A 21,216-nucleotide genomic window follows, 5' to 3' on the forward strand; every position below is an offset into this window, starting at 1 on the left:
TGTGTGTGTGTGTGTGTGTGTGCAGTTTATAAGTATGATGCTTCCATAATGCATTTGGATGTTTTAGTTCACTTCTGAATTATGGGGTTCCTCCAAATGTTGGCTGAAATTTGTCCTTGCATATCCCCAAGCTCATCTGCAAGTGAGTGTCTGTAACACAGTATGTTTATGTATGGAGTAAACCCAAAATAGCATCAGTGTTGGTTTTACCAAAGTATTTATATTGGTAATAGGAACTAAGTACAGAATGTAAAGAATGTCACTTGAGGCCTTTGATTATTAAAATTTTACTAAATGCATTCGCCAGAGGTTCAGTAAATTAGAAAAATTTCTGATTCATGGAAATACACTGAATAATTAATTTTTTATGATACCATTGGATGGTGAAATTTATAAACTCAGTGCTTTCCATAAAAGTCAAGACTGAGGTTACATTTTATAGGAATGGAATTATTATTTAAAGGAAATAATCTGTTTATACCAAATTATAGTCTTTCATTATTTTCATTACCCAGCTCTTTTAAGAATAACTTTAATAGGAGGATCAACTCCAGGCATGGGTACTAAACTCTTTTAATGACAGAGGGTGTACAGGTATGTGTAAAGCTTGTCATTTCTCATCAAAATAGGGGCCGCTGAATATAAAGATGAGAAAAAATTCTTTTGCAGAATATTCACGTTGTCTATTGGGGAGAGCAAGGAACTGGATTTAGTGGTAGAGAATATTTTGTTAAGTAAAAAAGATGATCGTATGACCAAAGGAAAAAAGGCTAATTTAAACAGAAAGCAACTCTAGTTAGTACAGCCTGCGTAGAACAAATGCTTCTGTATAAACTTTCAAAGGGCTTAAAGTGATTTTTAACATAAAAATGAAGTGATACATAATTGTTTTCAAATAATACACTTGTGTTGCCCAGTCTCTGATTGGGTCTTATGGAGATGGGGTTTCATGTATGACCAGGAGCTGATGCCTTACAGCAAGTTAGAAAATACACAACAGGAATCTAAGGAAAATGTGAAGTAGTGAGCAGCTGATTTCTCTCCATTTGACTTTAAGCTTAACCTTTGTTGTTTTGTTGTTGTTTTCAACCATGTTGAATTTTTACTGAGTATTGGTTGGCGATTCCCCCCCCGCCCCCACCCTAAGAAAAATCTAAACCTATATGCAGATGGGTTTTGTTTTATATCTGTTGTCAGCCAAAATTTGCTATTAAGATTCATGTTTCATCTGTATTCATGATATTCATATGTATTAAAACTGATACTCTTTTTATATAAAATAGGTGGGAGTGTCCCCTATTTAAAAAAAATATGAAGAAAACATGTCATTTCAACAGTAATGGGTTATGGTTGATTAATTGAGACGGTTGTACTAAATGTTCTCTAGTGGAAATAGCTAGAGTATGCTTTTTGAGAAATGTGTCATTCAGGAATAAAATCAATTGAAGTATTGGTAATTAAATTGTAATTCCATGAAGGAAGGAAGTGAAGGAAAGATGAAGCTAACTGTTGCTGTTTTTCTTTTTAAGAATCTACAGTTCATAATGGAGCTTCTGTACTGGCTATCGGAAGGAGGAGATTCGGAAGATAGGGAGGTAATATTATCTCTTTTAAAAGAATACTTTCCTCTGTAATCCTGAGCCTTTATTACATATAAGAACTTTATCTACCAGACAGCAATTTCTTTAAATGTGGGGTATGAAACGATCTGATTTTCCTGTGCTGAGTTTTGAGCTGCTTCTCCGAGGACTGTGGGCTGTGCCCGGAGAGCTGAGAAATCTCATCTAGGCATACTCAGCACCCTTAAAATAGCTTCTTTCTGAGAATTAGATCTGTGATGGTGGCCTCCCCAGTTCTAGTAGACGTCATTTTAGTTTGTGGCTGATGTGCGTGCATTCAGCATGTTGCTTGGCTGTCCTCATTTACCTCCCAGTCTTTGTTGCCTTCTCTGGGAATGCACTCTCTGCAGGGCGATCTACTGCCAGCCTCACCCAGACTCTGAGTGGGAGACTTGGTGGTTGACAACTGGCTCCAGAGCTCTGCCAAGGAGTGAGCCTGGGCCCAGCCTGGGCTGCTCTGGTGCAAGGGGTCGCACACACATGGGTCCTTTGCCTTGTTGTTCACCCCTTTAGGTCCCTTTCCATTTTCCTTGCAATCCTAGGTTACGGATAATATACTTTCCTTTTCCTCTCATTAGGTTGGCTTGCTGCTTCCTCTGCAGCTGTTGCAGGGATTCACATGGAATGGAAGACTCTGTTTTACTCTGGATGATATCGTTGATCATTTACCCTTGTGGGGTTTTTTTTTTTTTTTTCCATTTTCAAACATCTAATGTTAGTGTTAAAGAATGACTCTAAGATTATTGAGGAACAATATTCATGCACAATTTGTAGCCAGAAGAAATTTGTATCATGCTGTGTTGCCACATTGAATATGCAGGTGAAATTAAAAACAGAGTAAAACTCTTTTATGAAAGACCACTGACTGTGTCTAAGAATGTTTATGTAGGCTTTAGTTGGGGAATGATATTTATATCTATTTTTTTTTCCTTTTTAAGAAAAATGATATACTTTTCTAGTCACCAAAAACATCTACTTCTTGAACTATACCTGTGGAGGGATATTAATAGGACAATAAAGGGTTTCATGGTATCCAATTATATAATTAGGAAATTGGTAAGCAGTGTGGTAGCTAAAACCAAATTCTTCCATTAAAAGAGCTAGTGTACATTTAAAAACAAAAACCTGCAGAAAACAGACTCTTTGAACTTTAAATCAAATGACGTTTTCGGTTAACAGAACAAGAAGGGGAAATATACCAATCTCAGGTTCTTGTATTGATGCCAAGGTAGAAGTTGTAAGCCGAGGAAGCCATTAAGATGTAGCCTAGGAAAAATGGTGATATCAAAGTGATTACTTGGAAAGCAGTTTACATTCACAAAACAATTCAATATTATGACCTTGACCAACTTTTACACTTCAGATGCTTGGGTTATTACTCCAGTTTTTAAAATATCACTCGATAGCTCGGGTATAGAATGCAAGGGTATTTTTGAAGTGACTGGGTCTTGCTGGTCATCTTAAAATAGGCTACAGTATTACAAAGTTGAAATGCAATATGTATTAATAGAAGGAAAATATAAAATTTAATATCCGGGTCACTCAGAGACCTTTATACCTACTTTAAAAGTATAATCTTGACATCTATGATACGATTTTTTTGTCTTTGTTATATGAGCAGAATTATGGATATTCTACAATCCAGATGTCTCATTTATTAATCCCAAATCCCATTCTCTGTAGTGGACATTGAAGATAAAAGGTGTATGTGGGAGAGTCAAGTTTTGAGTCAGAGGCTAATTTATTAAGCATTCGGACGTAGACCAGCAGCCTTGATTAATGTGGGACCGTGAAAGCGGACAGGTGAAACTGTTTTTCAGCTGAAATTTACTAATGCAGCAGTCATTAAAATTAAATGTTTGTTAACATAATAGCGATGGCGTTTTCTCCTCCTCCTCCTTGTGGTTTTGTCCAACTAGATGTTACAGTGGCAGTTGTACTGACTGTTGAGTGTTTAAATGATGACACCATTATGTGAAGTGATTTTGAAATGAGAGATTTCAGCCAAGAATTACATCTGCTCCCATCTCCTTCAAATCATACTCTCTGGCAGTACAGATTATGATTGATTTGTTTGTGACAGATTGCAGGAAACAGTCATTGATTTTTCAATATTTTACCTTAAAATTATTTACAGTTGTAACCATGGGGAGGTATTTCCATGGGCTGTCAGCCCCTGAAAGACTAGGATAATATTCCCTGCTCTCTGACAAGACAAATTACCTGTAATGAGTGCAGTAGCTGAAGGGTATACTTTTATTTTAAAATATGTCAATAACCCCAGTGACTAAACGAATATTGATTTAGCATAATGAAGCCTGAGTAATGTGAAAATGAGCTTTTTCAAGGAGCCTGGTAAAGACTTTCTTTTTAGCTGGTTGTAAGAAGCTTTTCATTCTTTTCAACCAGCTCCTGGAGATAAGGAGTTTTATATGCAAACCATCAGGAATGATAGTGTTGTTTGTGATAACAACCTTGGGCCAAATATTTTTGCCTTTACTTTTATCGATTCTTTTTTGCAAATCTGATTTTGAGTCTTAACTTTCAGTCATAGAATTTGATTTCCTTGATCTTATCTTTAACCGACTTAGTATATTCACAGTTGCAGCATATTTTGCATTAGAACCTCCAGTCATGAATATTAAAATATAACTATATGTATGATCATTTGTAGATGACATAATCATTATCTTAGGACATTTCAAACGGGTTATTGTAGAATTTAATGCACCGTATTTTATGGGAGAATAATTCCCAGTCCCTGGACATCAGATTGCTTTCAGTGAACGAAGATTAATTTACTTAGGCATCGGTGCATGTTTTCATTTTTGTCCAACTTCCCTCCCATTTTTTGAATGTAATTCCCAACTTTTCATAGATTAAGATCCTAATGCATAAGGTCCTCCAGGCAAGAATAATAGTAGAGAAGTATATAGCTGTATTTTAGAATCCATCAAGGAGCCTGAAGACTTTGTGCCTGAATAAGTATCTTCGTATCTAACTTGGTTAGGAGAAAATAGGGTAAAAATTGCTAGTAATATATAGCAGAAAAAAGGAAGTATTTGAACAAGATATCAAACTGATAATTCGTGGAACTCCAACGTACTTTATGATAACTAATAGTAACGGCATCTTATTAAAAGCAGTAGGTAAAGGCCCTTTAAAAATTAATAATGAGTTCCGATTGAAATAAAATTCAGATGGCTCTTTGTGAGTGCTAGTTATCTTGTAGGATGGCCCTGGAAATGTTGCAATAAAATGAAAAATAGAAACCTATTTCTTAATGGAAAAAAGGATAGACTCTAGAACAAAAATTATCATTTCCCCCATCCTCAGGAATTTGCCTAAGGGTGTGACACTCTGTCACTGGTCTTAGTTGTATTCTGCAGTAGATCCGAAGCTTTATAAAATCACTGGTCCCATGGTTTCAGATACTGTAAGATTCTATTTCTCTATCACCCCCTCCCCCAAATTCTTGTGCTTTTTCTATAAACAGACCTTTGAAACTAGAACTGTGAGAAGTACATCATTATTACATATAAAACTGGTTGCCCACAAATTCTTCAATTATTAATTGGCTTTACAGTTCTTTTTTTTAAGTTGATGTACTAACTGTACAACTTATCCATGGATAAGGTGATATCTATAGATATGCCTTCCAGAAAAAGAAATGAATATAGGTTTTTTTCTCCGTAGTTTTTTTAAATAAAACATTTTTTTTTCCAGACAAATCTAGGCTAATGAGAACATCTATATTGTCATTTATTTTGGAGATAAAAAATAAATGTATTATTCTCAGCACTTCTTGACCACATCATATGGTTTAAACTTGTGGGTTCATTTTACAGTGCATGTATAGAACTACTTATGTGAAGTAGGTTTTAATAAATATGTAGTTAAAGTAAGGCTTTTTCTGGGGAAATGATTCTCTTTTGGATACTACGTCCTTCTCCATTTTCCCCTCCTTGGGAAAAAAAAATACTCTGCCCTTGTTCTTTAAGGAAAAATTATTTATATAGAGTGTTTTTAAATCATGCAACTTATTGCCTGGGGTTAGTTAAGACATTTTTTTTTTTTTTTTTTTTTTTTGGAAAAGGAGAAAATGCCCCCTTTTAAAAAATCTTTCTTGTTATTTGTATCTATTAAGATAAACAGTTTACTTTGATACGGTACATACCAATCTACTTAGTTAATTTTTTTTCCAGAATTCATTTTGCTGTATTTGGTCTGACCTTCTATGATAACTTAATATAGGAACAAATTAGCATATAATTCTATTTTCCATGTGACCTCAACCAGTTGCAGAATCATACCACCACTTTTGGAGGGCAATTCGATAGTGTATGTAGACTGTAGCATTAAGTGTTTGCAAATGTTTAGGGCATCCTGGCTAATGTGATATCGAAAAGATTTCAAAATCATCAGTGAGAGGAAATACCCCAATTACTAACGTATGAAAACACCTCCTAAAGGTACCATTTTTAATTAATGTACATAATTGATTGGTGATTTGTCTTTCCCCTAAGCAGAAAGTGCAGTTGGTGAAGTCTGAGATATTAGGGATTGAACGTGACAGTGATCATGACAACTAAATAGATCTTTTTTTCTTTTTTTTCTCTTTTAGATTTGGATATCAGGCTTTGAAACTTCCTGTGGTCTGTTCAATCTAGACACAAAGGACCTGGGACAATCAAGTGCTCAAGAGGTTTAAATTGTTTTGGATGTTCCTATTTATAGACAAAAATATTTTTCCAATTCAGATCCTCACTTGTTACACAGAAGGTCATGTTCTTCTTGATCATCCATTTTGTTTGAAATGACTAGTATTGTAGAGTATCACCAAACATTTTCTGTTTGAATCAAAGCATAGAAAAAATAAAATCAATTCTGTATGTTGACTTTTTTCTAAAATGTCTTTATTGGATCGAATGAATGTTTATACTTGAAAAAAGAGGGTTCCGGAAAAAAAAAAATCCCTGTCTCTGTCATAGCGATTCTTCCAGCAGTTCAGCATCGTTATATATGTAATATAACTATTACAGTTATGGGAGAAAAAAGACTTGAAAAGTATCCATGCATTTTTTTTTTTTTACTTCTCTATATTAATCCCCTTGGAATAGAACATTTCTCCTCACAAAATCTATTAGCGCAACTCAGATACATGAAAATGTTGCCTTAACGGACAGATCATTTGATATGTGTTTGAATATTTGATTTATGTAAAGAAGATGATATCCAGTTCTTTCACAGAGTTCTTATATTTGTGTAGACCGACTAATAATGGGTTGCCTTGCCATTGGGAAATGCCTTGTTGTGGTGTGTGGCATCTGTAGGAAAACAGAAGGATTCCTCTGGCCTCTGCGGTGTCTGATCAGAGACAGTCCTCAGTGCGGAAACTGGGGAGATTCACAGATGCCGGTGACACCCATAGAAACTACTGTGGGTCACTGTTTTGTGCTTGACCCAGTTTGTACTCCATCCACTTCTGTAGTTTCTACAAAGAATCAAAGGTGCGGTGATTATTTTTAAGCTTGGATCTCAATATCGCCAAGTAAATTTATTAGGCTAGACTATTTCTTTTTAAATTTTTAATTAAACTTTGTATTTCAAAATAATTCCAGATTTCACCCGCAGCTAACTAATGGAGGGCTCCCATATACTTTTTACCCGGTTTTGCCAATAGTGACGCTAATAACATGTAGTGTAATATCACAGCCTGGCCGTTAACGTTGCTACAGAAGGTACAGAACATTCCCATCACCACAGGGATTCCTCATATTATCCTTTCATATCCATACTCCCATCTCTCTTGCCCCTTCTCCTTAACCCCAGCAACCACTCGTCTGTTCTCCATTTCTATCATTTTGTCTTTGCCAGAATGTCACAGAAGTGGAATTCCATAGTGTGTTACCTTTTGGAATTGACTTTTCTTGCTCAGCATATTTTACTGGAAATTCAACTTGTACTTATTCAGGACTTTGTTCTTTTTTATTGTTGGGTAGTATTCCATGGTATGGTGGTCCTGCAGATTGTTTAACTAACTAACCATTCACCAGTCGGGACTTCAGGGTTGTTTCCGGTTTCTGACTGTTACGAATAAAAGGGCTATAAACATTCGTGTACAGGTTTTTGTGTGAACATAAGTTTTCATTTTTCCTGGGAAAAATGCCCAGGAGTGCAATTGTGGGTCATATGATAATTACACAGAGTATTTCTTTTTATGACTAGACTTGATTTTGTGTGTGTGGAAGGGGAGACAAGGCGGACATCGACATTTTTGCGGTGTCTTTGCTTTAACTGGATTTGTTTCTGATTTTAAAATATGCAGACTATCTTGAATAACTTGTAGCCAGATATCAAAAACAGTTCTCCACAACCTAGATTTTGTTCTTATTTTTAGAGAAATACTTCTGGAAAAAATTGCTGCTTTTTTTTTTTGTAAACAATTTGTATGTAGAGGGATAAAGGTAGATATATATTGTAGAGAAGGTGCTGCAGAGCTGACGGGTTACTTAGAGAAATGTAGGGGGAGTTTTCCAAGTGTTAATACAGACTTGGCGTTCAAGGACATACCACGGTAGCTTCCAAACTGATAGACTCATGCTTTTGTCACTCTCATCTTGCCTACGGTTTTTTACTTGTAGAATTAAATCATTATCTTAACAGTTCGTTCTCTGTAGTGTTGCATTTCATGCTCATTTGATTCAACTATAAGACTTGTGTTTGTAAGGAAAAGAAGGAAATAAAAGCCAAAAAGTGTCTTTCCCTAGTACACGACCCCCAGAAATGTTAACTACTTTATATGGATGCTTACAATGCTTATTGGAAGGAACAGCTCTGTTCCCAACCCTGGTGGAAATTATACTGCTTTATTGTATGTGCCTTGACATAATGAGACATGTACAAAACCATGGATGCTATATTTTGGGGGTGACCCACTGAAAAGATTTTTCGAGGACAATTTTGACTCTTATTTTCTTCCATTATATATACTGACTTTAGAACTCTCAGCAAAGACTGAGCTCCATTTCATTTTTAGAAGCATTGGATGTCACTTACTGGTTACAATGATCCTGCTAACAAAAGTCAATATTATAAATCTTTAATTTTTTCCAGTGAGGCACTAGGCTCAGAGGACCCCAATCTTTCAGGGCTTCTAAATATAGTTTTTATCTCAGCATGTTATGTTTATGACCACAGTGATAGAAATGGCCTAAGACAATAGAATCATCCTTGCCCTTAAAAATGACCTGGTTATAAAAGATAGCATGTCCGCGTGTGATCTTTAAATACCAGTAGGTCACTCATCGTTGAGGAGCTGCCGAAACACCCCATGTTCTGGCACTTCTAGGCACTGGGAACCTAAGAGCCCCCCTCTTCTCTCAGCCTGGTTCTCAGTAGGGCATAGAATAGGGGGTGGGGACAGGGGAGAAAGTAAAAAGAAACCGACAGACCGACATGACTGCGTGCTACTAGAACTCCAGAATCTTCAGAACTCGGAAGAAAGTCTAGGCCAGCTGGAACTGCTGAAGCAGGCCTCACAGAAGATGGCAGGCTTGAAGTTTGAAGGAGCATATATGTGATACGGGGAAGGATATCCGCAGAGACAGAAATGAGCTCCTGTGTGGTTTAGTTGAAAGTAGAGAGGAATCTGGTCTGGCTAGAATTTCCTGGGACATTGCAGGGGTAGTCACTGCCCAAAAGTCTATTTAACAGCTTCCTATGTTTTAGGAACTCACCAGAAATGTGGCATGCTGTTTGAAAGAGTAATATTTAAATTTAAATATGTGGGTTTGAGTGAAAAAAAAAAAAAAACAAGTGGGTACTCTTCCTCCTTAAACTAAGGCTTGGAAGTATGTCTTAGCTTTTAAGCCTCCATCTGTTGGTGTGTGTGTGTGTGTATGTATGTATGTAGAACAAAAGATTCTATTTTATTCTCTTTACATTTTATAAGGAATAAGAGGTTTTATACTTCTTCAGTGTCTTAAATGCATAATCTGTAAGACAATCATGCTTCTTAGAATTCTAGTTTATTTGGGGCCTTAAATAACAAAAGAAGTTGGGGACTTAGAAAGATGATTTGATCAAAGTGGTTATAAAAGACATAAAAATTAAGGTAGTCAGGGTTTTATATGTAATAATATTGATCCCAGTATACCCAACTACATGACATTGCCAACACAAATCGTGTTTAGTGCAAGAGCTATGCTAGGTTGGCAACTTAAAAGTCTTGAGTATATATGAAGAGGAAGCATTAAGGAATCATCGTGTAATAGTGTTTAGCAGTTTGAGAAATAAAATAAAACTGCAATTTTAGTCAGGTTTTTAAAATTTTTTTACAAATACTGCAAATCATAGGTTGGTTACCACTAGACTTCCTGACTCTGCCATGATTGCTGTATTCTAGGTCTATTCTTTTAAAATACCAGGCACTTTATAATTTTGTCTATAATTGTTTATATATATATTCTCCACAAAATCTTTTTAGAACAACTTATTGCTAAATTACCTTAACCCACTCGCCATCTTTAAACTTTTATGTATACATACACTAAAGTGTGAGTTGCAAGACACATTGGTGGAGTATTTTATTTTTCTAGGCGCCTTATTCAAAATACCTTTCAAACTCAATGCATAAAAATAGCAGGCCACTTCCTTTTGCATGCTTTTGAAGCTGGAAAAGACTCATTTTACATATGAAGAAACTGAGTCCCAGCAGCATCCCAGCAGGATGAAATGACTAACTAGTAAGTAATGATGAGGACCTTTTGAATGGAAAACAAAAAGTAAACTCAGGTGACTTGATGCTTTCCCCAGTTCTGGAAATTCAATTTAGGGAGGCTTCTTTCACAACCAGATTCTTTATGTGTTCTTATTCTATATATGTCAGAAATAAATGTCTACTTTGCCGTCTGCACGTCATATTGACATTTGGTCACCAAATACGGGTATAAGTAGCAAGTTCAAGCGTATTAATCTCAGAACTGAATTTTAGTCAATAGAATATTGCATTCATTCACTTCTCTTTGTGCATACCTGCTGTCCCTAAACATTGTAATAAATCCAGGGAACCAAATATGAATCCGACATGTTCCCTAAAATCAGTAAAGTGAGCACAGGGCTCAGGCCTGGAGATGAAAATGGTGAACAGTATGCAGTGTTTGTTTAGGAGCATAGGGCTTAGCATACCGTGGAGATGGGGCATAAATAGACCATTTCACCATTTCAGCCCAGCACAGAATAGTCGCGTGAGCTAGGAGAGTGGCCAGGGAAGGAGAGGTATTAAAGGATTGATGGAAAACACTGAGATGCTGGAAATAAAAGGGCTTGATGACCCATTTCATATGAGGGTAAAGAAGAAGTATGACAATGAGGGTGTCCACAGGGCTTACACAATCAGGTCATGGTGTTGGTGTTCTGGGACCAAGATCCCAGCGAGTAGGTCTGATGGGAAGAAATGGCACCCAAATGGTTTTGAGGTGCCAGTAGAATAGCCAAGGAGTTTGGAACTCACCAACGAGTAAGCAGGCAAGAAACAAATCTCTTCTTCCACGGTGGTGCAGATTTTTTTTTCCCCTTAATGGGAAAATTTCTCAAAAAGTGTGTTTGTTTTCTGTCATTATTCCCTGTTTCTTTATCATGTGATACAGCTATGAGAAGCAAGTCTGAGATGAAGGGTTCACTATTACCAGGCTATGTTTGTTTTGAAAAAGATGGGGTTCAAAAGTGTGTAAAGGAAGTAAAGTAAGTGTTCCCAGCCATAGTTGTCTCCAAAACATGAGGTGTAATAAATTTCAATTGTGCACAGAAATTTTTTTAAAGATTTATTTACTCTTGAGAGACAGACAGAGGTAGAGACATAGGCAGAGGGAAAAAAAAAGCAGGCTCCCGTGGGGACCCTGATGCGGGAGTCAATCCCAGGACCCTGGGATCACGACCTGAGCCGGAGGCAGATGCTCAACCACTGAGCCACCGAGGTTCCCCTGTGCATAGAAATTTTAAGATAGGGATAAAACATTTCCAAGGAAAAAACACTGGAGACTGTTTTTGTTTTGAGAAACTTAATGGGTTTGGATTACAACATATGCTTAAGTGATTAGTATGTAATTTTTAAAAAAAGGTTTTATGTATTTATTTGACATAGCATTGAGTGCGCAAGCAGGGGTAGTGGCAGGCAGATGGCGAGGGAGAAGCATACTCCCTGCTGAGCAGGGAGCCCAATGCAGGGCTCTATCCCAGGATCCCGGGATCATGACTTGAGCCAAAGGCAGATGCTAACCGACTGAGCTGCCCAGGAGCCCCGATTACTATGTGATTTTATCTGGATCTTACTACCGTAGACATTCATCCCACAAGTACTTAGCGAGCACCTGCTAGGTATTGGATACTGGATAGCATTGGTCATAGAGTAGAGACCACAGTGGGCACGGTCCTTCCCTCACAGAGCTTATAGTCTAGCCAGTGGATTGTTAATCATGAAGGTAGCTTTTTATGATATTTCTGCCTGTATATGCTTAATATAATTGGCATATATCATGAGGAAAACTTAGGACTCTCAAATCTATGAAAATGAACATTTATACCTCCAGAGGGCACTGCCGTGTTCATGGGGGTGGCCGGGGGGGGGGGGGGGGGGGGGGAGTTCAATGCTACCTTGACTTTCTATCTGATGGCTGGTGGGAAGCAGAGATGGACAGTAGTTCCTGACTATTCCAGAGTAGTTATGAAATAGAGAGTTCTAACTTGTTTGCTCATAAGAGTGAGGACCAAAATTGTTGAGTTTGAATATGCAGATTTTCGAGTTAGAAGGGAGTTGGAACTTGGTACTTACTTGAATTTTTTACTTTGAAACCTAGAAGCTGACTTAGTGCATGTTTTGATTGTAAAACCAAATCAGATCATTTTTTGAGCAAACCATTATACATTATTTCTGTACCTTTCCAATGGCCAACCTTACTACTGTCCCTCATTTTTCAGAATGGGTAGCTTGTCTCTTGTCTAGCTAACCGCTTCTTTTCTCTTTTCTGTTTTCTCCTGATTTCTTAGCTGTCTTCTATATCTTAAAAATCTCCTTCACTTAATTTATCTTCCTCAATAGCTCCCATTCTAAAATGTTCCCTCTAGACTTGGACTCTCCCTCTAAGCTCCACACGGAATATTCCCCTCCTTAACTGCCAAGCTTATAGAAAGATGTGTCTAGAAACACAAAACACAAAACAAAAACAAACAAACAAACAAAACAGAAATGTGGCTTTATGTTAGCTTTCTGCACTCTGGCTTTCCGTTTAGCACATGTGATCTGGTTTTCTAGTTACACAAAGGCCTATATCTGGTGTTTTTCAATCTCACTGGACTTAGCCATGCTGTGCATATAGCAGTGTCTTTGGCTTCTGAAATGCTGCTGTCCTGAATTCTTTGGCCTCTAACCCTGTTGCTTTTGTAGACCACCTCCCTTGATGTATCCCTCAAATGTGACTGCTCTACTGGGATGTAGCCTTCCCTTCAGAACTGTTTCCTTGCTTGAACCCTGGTCTCAGATTTTCAGCTGTCTGCTGGGACAGCTCCCGATTGGCCCTCTGTCCTCTCTGCTCTGAGTCTACTTCTTTCTATGCCCTCCTGAACATGTTATATTGGTTCATGACATTGAAGAGCTCAATGTCTTCATAGAGCTCTTGCTCTAGTTACCAAATCAGATCAGTGTTAATCTCATACCTTCTATCAGGCTGGGTCAATTTCACCTTCTAAAATCTCTTAAATCCCACATCTTAGTCTATTCCTACTATCATGCACAGCCTCCCCACTACCAACATTCCCTACCATTGTGGGACATTTGTTAGGATTGATGAGCCAGCATTTACACATCATAATCAGCAAAGGCCATAGTTGACATTAGGCTTCTCTCTTGGTGTTGTACATTCTGTGGGTTTGGACAAATATATAATGATATGTATCCACCATTATAGCATCATACAAAATAATTTCACTGCCCTAAAAAAAAAACTGTGCTCCACCTATTCATCCCTCCCTCCTCCCCACTAACTCTTGCCAACCACTGACCTTTTCTATCTCTGTAGTTTTGTCTTTTCAGATGTCATATAGCTGGAATCACACGTATGTAGCCTTTTCAGATGGACTTCTTTCACTTAGTAATATGCATTTAAGGTTCCTCCATGTGTTTTCATAGTTTGATAGCTCATTTCTTTTTTAGGGCTGAATAATATTCCGGTCTGTGGATGTACCACAGTTTATCTGCTCAACTAATGGAGGACATCTTGGTTGTTACCGAGTTTTGGCAATTATGAGTAAAGCTGCTGTAGGTTTTTGTGTGGATATAAATTTTCAACTCCTTTGGGTAAGTACCAAGGACGGCCATTGCTGCGATGTATGGTAAGAGTATTTAGTTTTATATTTATTTGCCAGACTGTCTTGCAAAGGTAGCTGCACCATTTCCCATTCTCAACAACAACGAATAAGAGTTCCTGGTGCTCCATATCATCACCAGCACTTGGTGGTGTCTGTGCTTTGAATTTTGACCATTCTAATAGGTGTATAGTGGTATCTCATAATTCTTTTGATTTACACTTCACTGATGACCTACAAAATCTTTTCATATGCTTATTTGCCAGCTTCTTTGTGGAAATGCCTGTTAAGAACTTCGGCCCATTTTTAAATTGAGTTGCTCATTTTCTTATTGCTGAATTTGAAGGTTTCTTTGTCTATTTTGGATAACAGTTCTTTATCAGATGTGTATTTTGCAAATGTTTTCCTCTTTTCATTCTCTTAATGGTATCTTTCACAGAGAAAAAAAAAATTATTTTAATGAAATCCTACTTGCCAATTCTTTCTTTCATGGATCATGCCTTTGGTGGTGCATAAAAAGTTATTATCAAATACAGTATTATCGAGAGCTTCTTCTATGTTATATTCTAGGAGTTTTATAATGTTATGCCATACATTTAGGTCTGTGACCTATTTTGAATGAATTTCTGTGAGGGGCTTAAGCCCTGTGTCTAGATTCACTTTTCATAGTACCATTGGTTGAAAAGGGTCTCTTTGCTCCATGTTTTGCCTCTTCTTTATCAAAGATGTGTTGACTAGATGTATATGGGTCTGTTTCTAGTCTCTATTCTATTCCATTGACCTATTCATTTATTCATTCACTAATGCTACACTGTCCTAAAGTTGGGTAGTGTCAGTCCTCCAATTTTGTTCTTCTCTCTCAGTCCTTTGCTGGCTATCGTGGATCTTTTGCTCCTCCATATAAATTTTAGGATTGGTTTGTCTATATCCACAAATAACTGCTGGGATTTTGATTGGAATTGCATGGAATCTATAGAGCAGGTTGAGAAAAACTGACATCTTGATAATACTGAGTCATCCTATCCATGAACATGAGCTACCTCTTCATTTATTTAGTTTTTCTTTTATTTCTCTCATCAGAGTTTTATAGTTTTCCTCATATCGATCTTGTACATATTTTGTTAGATTTATACTTAAGTATTTCATTATAATTATAATTTCAAATTTCACTTATTCATTGCTGGTATATAATAAAACATTTGACTTTTCTATATTGAACTGTATCCTGCTATCTTGCTTGTAATTGTTTGTTAATTACAGGGTTTTTTTTATTATTGATTCTAATTTTCTATATAGACAATCATATCATCTGCATACACAGATTGTTTATTCTTGGGTAAGTTTTGGCAGATTGTGTCTTTTAAGGGATTGATCTATTTCACCTAGATTGTTGAATTTGTGAGCACGACATTCGTAGTATTCCTATATTATCCATTTTATCCCACGTTCAGTTATGATATTAGTAATTTGTATCCTCTTTCCTTTTATCTTAATTAGCTTGGCTAGAGGATTACCAGTTTCATTAATTTCTTTCAAAGAACTAGCTTTTGTTTTCATTGATTTTCTCTATTGATGTCTTGGCTTTTTAAATTAATTTTTGCTCTAATTTTTATTATTCCTTTCTTCTGCTTACTTTAGATTTAACTTGCTTTTTCTCTCTAATTTCCTAAGGTGGAAACTTAGATTATTGATTTTTGAACTTTCTTTTTTTCTAATATATGCATTCAAAAGCTATGAATTTTCCTCTAAAAACTGCTTTTCCTCCATCACACAAATTTTGCTAAGTTGTGTTTTCATTTTGATTTAGTTGAAAATGTTTTGAAATTTCTCTTGAGATTTCTTCTTTGACCCGTATGTTATTTAATATTCAAGTATCTTGAGTCTTTCAGCTATCTGTTATTGGTTTCATTAAGTTTAATTCCAGTGTAGTTTGGGAGTATATATTGTTTGAGTCCTATTCTTTTAAACTTGTAAGGTGTGTTTTATGGCCCAGAATGTCATCTACCTTAGCAAATGTTCCCTGTGAGCTTGAAAAGACTGTGTATACTGCTGTCATTGGATGAAATAATCAACAGATATCCATTATATTTAGTTTCTTGATGGTGGTGTTGAATTCAACTATGTTCTTACTGATTTTCTACCTGTTGGGTCTGTTCATTTATGATAGAAGGGTGTTAAAGTCTTCAACTATAATAATGGATTCATTTATTTTTCCTTCAGTTCTATTAGTTTTTGCTTTGCATATTTGACTCTGTTGTTAGATGCATACACATTAAGGATTACTATGTATTCTTGAACATTAACCCCCTTATCTTTATGTAATGTCCCTTTTTATGCCTTATAACATTACTTGCTTTGAAATGTATTGTGTCTAAAGTTAGCTACTCCTGCTTTATTTTTTATTAGTGTTAGCATGGTTTATCTTCCTCCATCTATTAACTTTTAATCTATATGTATCTTTATATTTAAAGTGAGTTTCTCATAGACAATATATGCTTAGGTCTTGTTTTTTTTTAATTTACTATTTTTATTTTTTATCCACTGCTACTATGTTTGCCTTTTAATTGGTATATTTAGACCTTGTTGTTTAGACTGATTCTTGATATAGTTGAATTAGTACCTACCATGTTTGTCTCTGTTTTCTATCTGTTGCTTTTGTTCTTTATTCCTGTTTTTGTTTTCTTTCTTTCTGCCTTTTGTGATTTTTTTTTAAGATTTTATTTATTTATTTGAAAGAGAGAGAGAGAGAAAACAAGTGGGGGACAGGAGCAGAAGGAAAGGGAGATGCAGAATCCCTGCTGAGAAGGGAGCTCAATGTAGGGCTCAATCTCAGGACCCTGAGATCATAACTTGAGCCAAAGGCAGATGCTTAACCTACTGAGCTATCCAGGCATCCCACCCTTGGTGGTTTTAATTGTCCATTTTATAGTATTTCATTTTCTCTCCTTTCTTAATATATCAGTTATACTTTTTTTTTTTTTACTTTTGTAGTGGTTGCTTTAGACTTTACAATATACATTTACAACTAATACAACTTTAAAATAACAGTATACCACTTCAGAGGTAGTGTAAGTAACTTATAATAACAAAATAATCCTAATTCCCCCATCTTGTCCCTGTATCACTGCTGTTATTCATTTCACTTGTCCATATACATACATAAGCATATATAAGCATACATAATCAAATACATTGCTTTTATTATGATTTTGAACAAATAGATCAATTAAGAATAGAAAATAGAAAAAAGAGAGGTTTTTGTTTTGTTTTAACTTTCACTTATTTCTTTTCCAGTGCTCTTCCTTTCTTTATGTAGATCTGAGTTTCTGACCAATATCATTTTCCTCCCCTCTGGCTCCTTTCAGGATTTTTTTTTAAGATTTTATTTATTTATTTGAGAGAGAAAGAGAACACAACAGGGGAAGGGAGAGGGAGAGAGAGATGGAGAAGCAGATTCCCCACTGAGTAGGGAGTCCAACGATGTGAGACTCAATCCCAGGACCCCAAGATCATGACCTGAGCTGAAGTCAGACACACTTAACCACCCAGGCACCCTTCTTGTCAGAATTTTCTCTTTACCTTTGATTGTCTGCAATTTAAATGCTAGGTATAGTATTTCTTGGCACTTTATTCTAATTATTGTTCTCTCAGTTTCCTGGAACTGTGATTTGGTGTCTGACCTCAATATTGGGAATTTTTCCATTATTATTACTTCAAATATTTCTCCTATTTCTTTCTTTTCCTTCTGGTATTCCCATTATGCATATGTACCCCTGTCATAGTTGTCCCACAGTTCTTGGCTATGCTGTTCCAGTATTTTTCAGTCATTTTTCTCTTTTTGATTTTGGAGGTTTCTATTGAGATATCCTCAAGATCAGGGATCCTTTCCTCAACCATGCCCAGTCTACTTATAAGCCCATCAAAGGGATTTTTCATTTCTGTTATAGTATTTTTTTATTTCCAGCATTTCTTTTTGATTCTTTCTTAGAATTTCCATCTTTCTGCATATCTTGCCCATCTGTTCTTGCATACTATCTATTTTATCCATTACATTCTTAGCATATTGATCATAGTTGTTTTAAATTCCCATTCTGATAATTTCAATATATTTGCCATGTCTGGTTCTGATGCTTGCTCCATCTCTCTAAATTGTGTTTTTTGCCTTTTGTATGCCTTGTAATTTATTCATGATAGTCAAACATGATGTACTGGGTAAATGAACTATTGTAAATAGGCTGTTATCAATGTGGTGATAAGGCACAGAGGGAGGGAAACCATTCTACAGCCTTATGACTAGGTCTCAGTCTTTCAGTGAGCATATGCCTCTTGCCTAAACTTCACACATGTTGAGTCATCCCACCACCATCACCCACCTTGCTGAGGTGGGACAGGATGACTAGACTGGGCTGGACTTATACATTTCCCTTCTTCATTGTGGAAGGCTATAGCCAGCTGTGAGTGTGCATTTCCTTTACTGTAGGTCTGTTAGGCTCTGATAAAATACACAATCCACAAGCATTTTGGGTAGGGGGAGATCCAGTTTAATTGAGAAGTAATTGACATAAATTACTGCAAGTAGATGTATAGCTTGATGGTTTGATACATGTAGTGTGAAATGATTATTTAGTTAACATCCATCATCTTCTGCAGATACAATTAAAAGAAAAAAAATATCTTCATGTGATGGAAACTCTTAGGATCTACTCTCTTAACAACTTTCCTGTATATCATACAGCAGCAGTGTTAGCTGTAATCCTCGTGTTGTACATTACATTTTTAATACTTATTTTTCTTATAACTAGAAGTTTGTACCTTTTGATCTTCGATACTTTCTTCCAATTCCCCTTTCCCTACCCTCTGCCTTTGGTAACCACAAATCTGATCTCTTTTCCTGGGAATCTGGGTTCTTGGTGTTTGGAGCGGGGTGTTAGCATTATTCTACTTGTGAGTGAAACCATTTACATTTATCTTATCTGACTTATTTCACCTAGCATAATGCCTTCAAGATCCATCCATGTTTTTGTACATATGGTAGGATTTTCTCATATTTTATGCCTGAATGATATGCTAATATTATGAATATCCATTCATCCATCAAAGGATTCTTAGATTCTCTCGAAGTCTTGACTTATAAATAATGCTGGTATGAACATGGGGGTGCAGATAGTGTCTTCATTTCCTTTGGATAGATTCCCAGCAAGTGAATTGATAGATTATTGGTAGTTTTATTTTTAATTTTTTGAGGAAACTCTACACTGTTTTCCATAGTGGCTGTGCTAATTTGTAATCCCACCAACAGTGCACAAGGGTTCTTTTTTCTTCACATCCATGCCAACATTTCTTATGTCATGTCTTTTTGATGATAGTCTTTCTAACAAGTATGAGGTGATATCTTATTGTGGTTTTCATTTGCATTTCCTAATGATTAGTGATGGTGAGCATCTTTTCATGTACCTGTTGGACATTCCTATATCTTCTTTAGAAAAAATTCTATTCAAATTTTTGCCCATTTTATAATTGGATTATTTATTTTGGGTTTTGTTTGTCTTGTTTTGTTATTGAGTTATACGAGTTCTTTATATATTTTTATATATATTGGATATTAATTCCTAATATATATAGAAATTTCAGATAGTCCCCATTCTATAGGTTGTTTTTTTTTATTTTGTTAATGGTTTATTTTGTTGTGCAGGTTTTTAGTTTACTCGAACTACCTCAAGTACCTAGAAAAGGATGATATATAGTCCACTTGTTTTTTATTTTGTTGCTTGTGCTTAGGTGTGATTTTTAAAAATTCATTACCAAGACCCAAATCAAAGAGCTTTTATCATGTGCTTTCTTCTAGGAATTTCAGGGTTTATATTTAAGTCTTTAATCCATTTTTGAGTTAATATTTGTGAGTGGTGAAAGATAGGGGTCAAGTTTCATTCTTTTACATTTGAATTTCCAATTTTCTCAGCACCATTTATTGAAAAGACTTGTCTTTTTTCCAGTAATTATTCTTCCCTCCCTTATTAAATATTATTGACCGTATATGTTTGGATTTATTTATTTCTGTGCCACTGGTCTATTTGTTTTGTTTTGCTGTTTTTATTTTTTTTAAATGTAGGTACCATATTGTTTAATTACTATGACTTTATCATATAGATTGAAATCAGGAAGTGTAATGCCTCCTGCTTTGTTCTTTTTCAGGATTAATTTTGCTACTCAGGAGACCTTTGGTGGTTTCATATAAATTTTGGATTATTATTATTTTTTGTATTCATAAATGCCATTAGAGTCTTCATAGGGATTGCATTGAATCTTTTGGTACATTGAAATTTTAATGATAGTAATTTTTCTAATCCATAAACACAGGATTCCTTTCCATTTATTTGGGTCTTTTTCAATTTCTTTCATCAATGTCTTGTATTTAAAAGTAAAGCTCTTTCAGCTCCTTGGTCAAATGTATTCATCAGTATTTTATTGTATTTGGTTCTATTATAAGTGGGATTGATTTTTTTTAGATTTCCTTTTCAGAAAACCTGTTGTTTGTGTATAGAAATGCTACTGATTTTTGTATATTCGTTTTGTTTCCTGCAACTTTACTGAATTCATTGACACAGACATCTATTATCAACCTGTGACAAGATAAATACCAAAGATAGGAAAAAGATTGGAGAAATCTGTATAGCAATTTGACAGTGCCATGATATCCAAGTGCACGATTTTGTATTTTACAAAAATACTGACCTGCAGAAGACTGGAATTAGAAACAAAATCAAACAACAACAAACCATTGGTATATTGCTACAGATGGATGAGAAAGCATGGGACAAAGAGGCAGTTGAGAAAAGTGATGATTTGGGGTAGAAACTATATACTTTTGTAGTTGTCCAAAAAGTGACTTGAGTGCCTAGGGAACAGGTCGAACTACCTCAAGTACCTAGAAAAGGATGATTAGGGAATTTCAGAATGGACATGGGGTAGAGGGTACAGCGTCATAGGGGAGAGCAGAGATGCCCCCCTCCCTTCTATCTCAGCCCTGCTGCTGTCAGAGTGATCTTCCTAGAATGGAGATCTGATCGTGTCGCACCTTGCTTAAATCCTTCATACAGACACCCTTCTGCCTAACACTCCTCTGCCCCTCAGCAGCATCTAACAAGGCTGCTCACCACCTGACCAAGGGACTCCTTTAGCATTGTTTCCTACCATTCCAGCCATGCATCCTCATCCCACAGCAGCTGGTTTTCCCGGA

At 36.1% G+C, this 21,216-nt stretch overlaps 1 protein-coding gene and 1 long non-coding RNA gene across 16 annotated transcripts in view; one reads left to right on the top strand and one right to left on the bottom strand.

The window, feature by feature from the left end:
• LOC144314361 (uncharacterized) overlaps positions 1 to 21,216 on the top strand; it is a 60,704-nt gene that overhangs the window by 5,282 nt on the left and 34,206 nt on the right. For 5 of the 14 annotated variants that reach the window (XR_013380198.1, XR_013380196.1, XM_077898393.1 and 2 more), the window contains 2 exons: positions 1,530 to 1,595; positions 6,244 to 6,324. Coding sequence is in view for 3 of the 14 variants with exons in the window: in XM_077898393.1 (XP_077754519.1) it covers positions 1,530 to 1,595; positions 6,244 to 6,324 (147 nt within the window). In the remaining 11 variants the exon portion in view is untranslated. Of the gene's footprint in view, positions 1 to 1,529; positions 1,596 to 6,243; positions 6,518 to 13,827; positions 13,972 to 21,216 lie in introns of those variants that run through there. The other 9 variants (XR_013380202.1, XR_013380201.1, XR_013380203.1 and 6 more) reach the window with 2 other exon arrangements.
• Positions 2,762 to 21,216, bottom strand: part of LOC144314363 (uncharacterized) — a 53,506-nt gene continuing 35,051 nt past the window's right edge. The window contains exon 6 of one of the 2 annotated variants that reach the window (XR_013380205.1): positions 2,762 to 2,885. This is a non-coding gene — a long non-coding RNA (uncharacterized LOC144314363). Of the gene's footprint in view, positions 2,886 to 7,093; positions 7,114 to 21,216 lie in introns of those variants that run through there. The other variant, XR_013380206.1, reaches the window with a different exon arrangement.

The sequence above is a fragment of the Canis aureus genome, chromosome 5 (genome assembly GCF_053574225.1).
Source record: "Canis aureus isolate CA01 chromosome 5, VMU_Caureus_v.1.0, whole genome shotgun sequence".
Classification (NCBI taxonomy): Eukaryota; Metazoa; Chordata; class Mammalia; order Carnivora; family Canidae; genus Canis; species Canis aureus.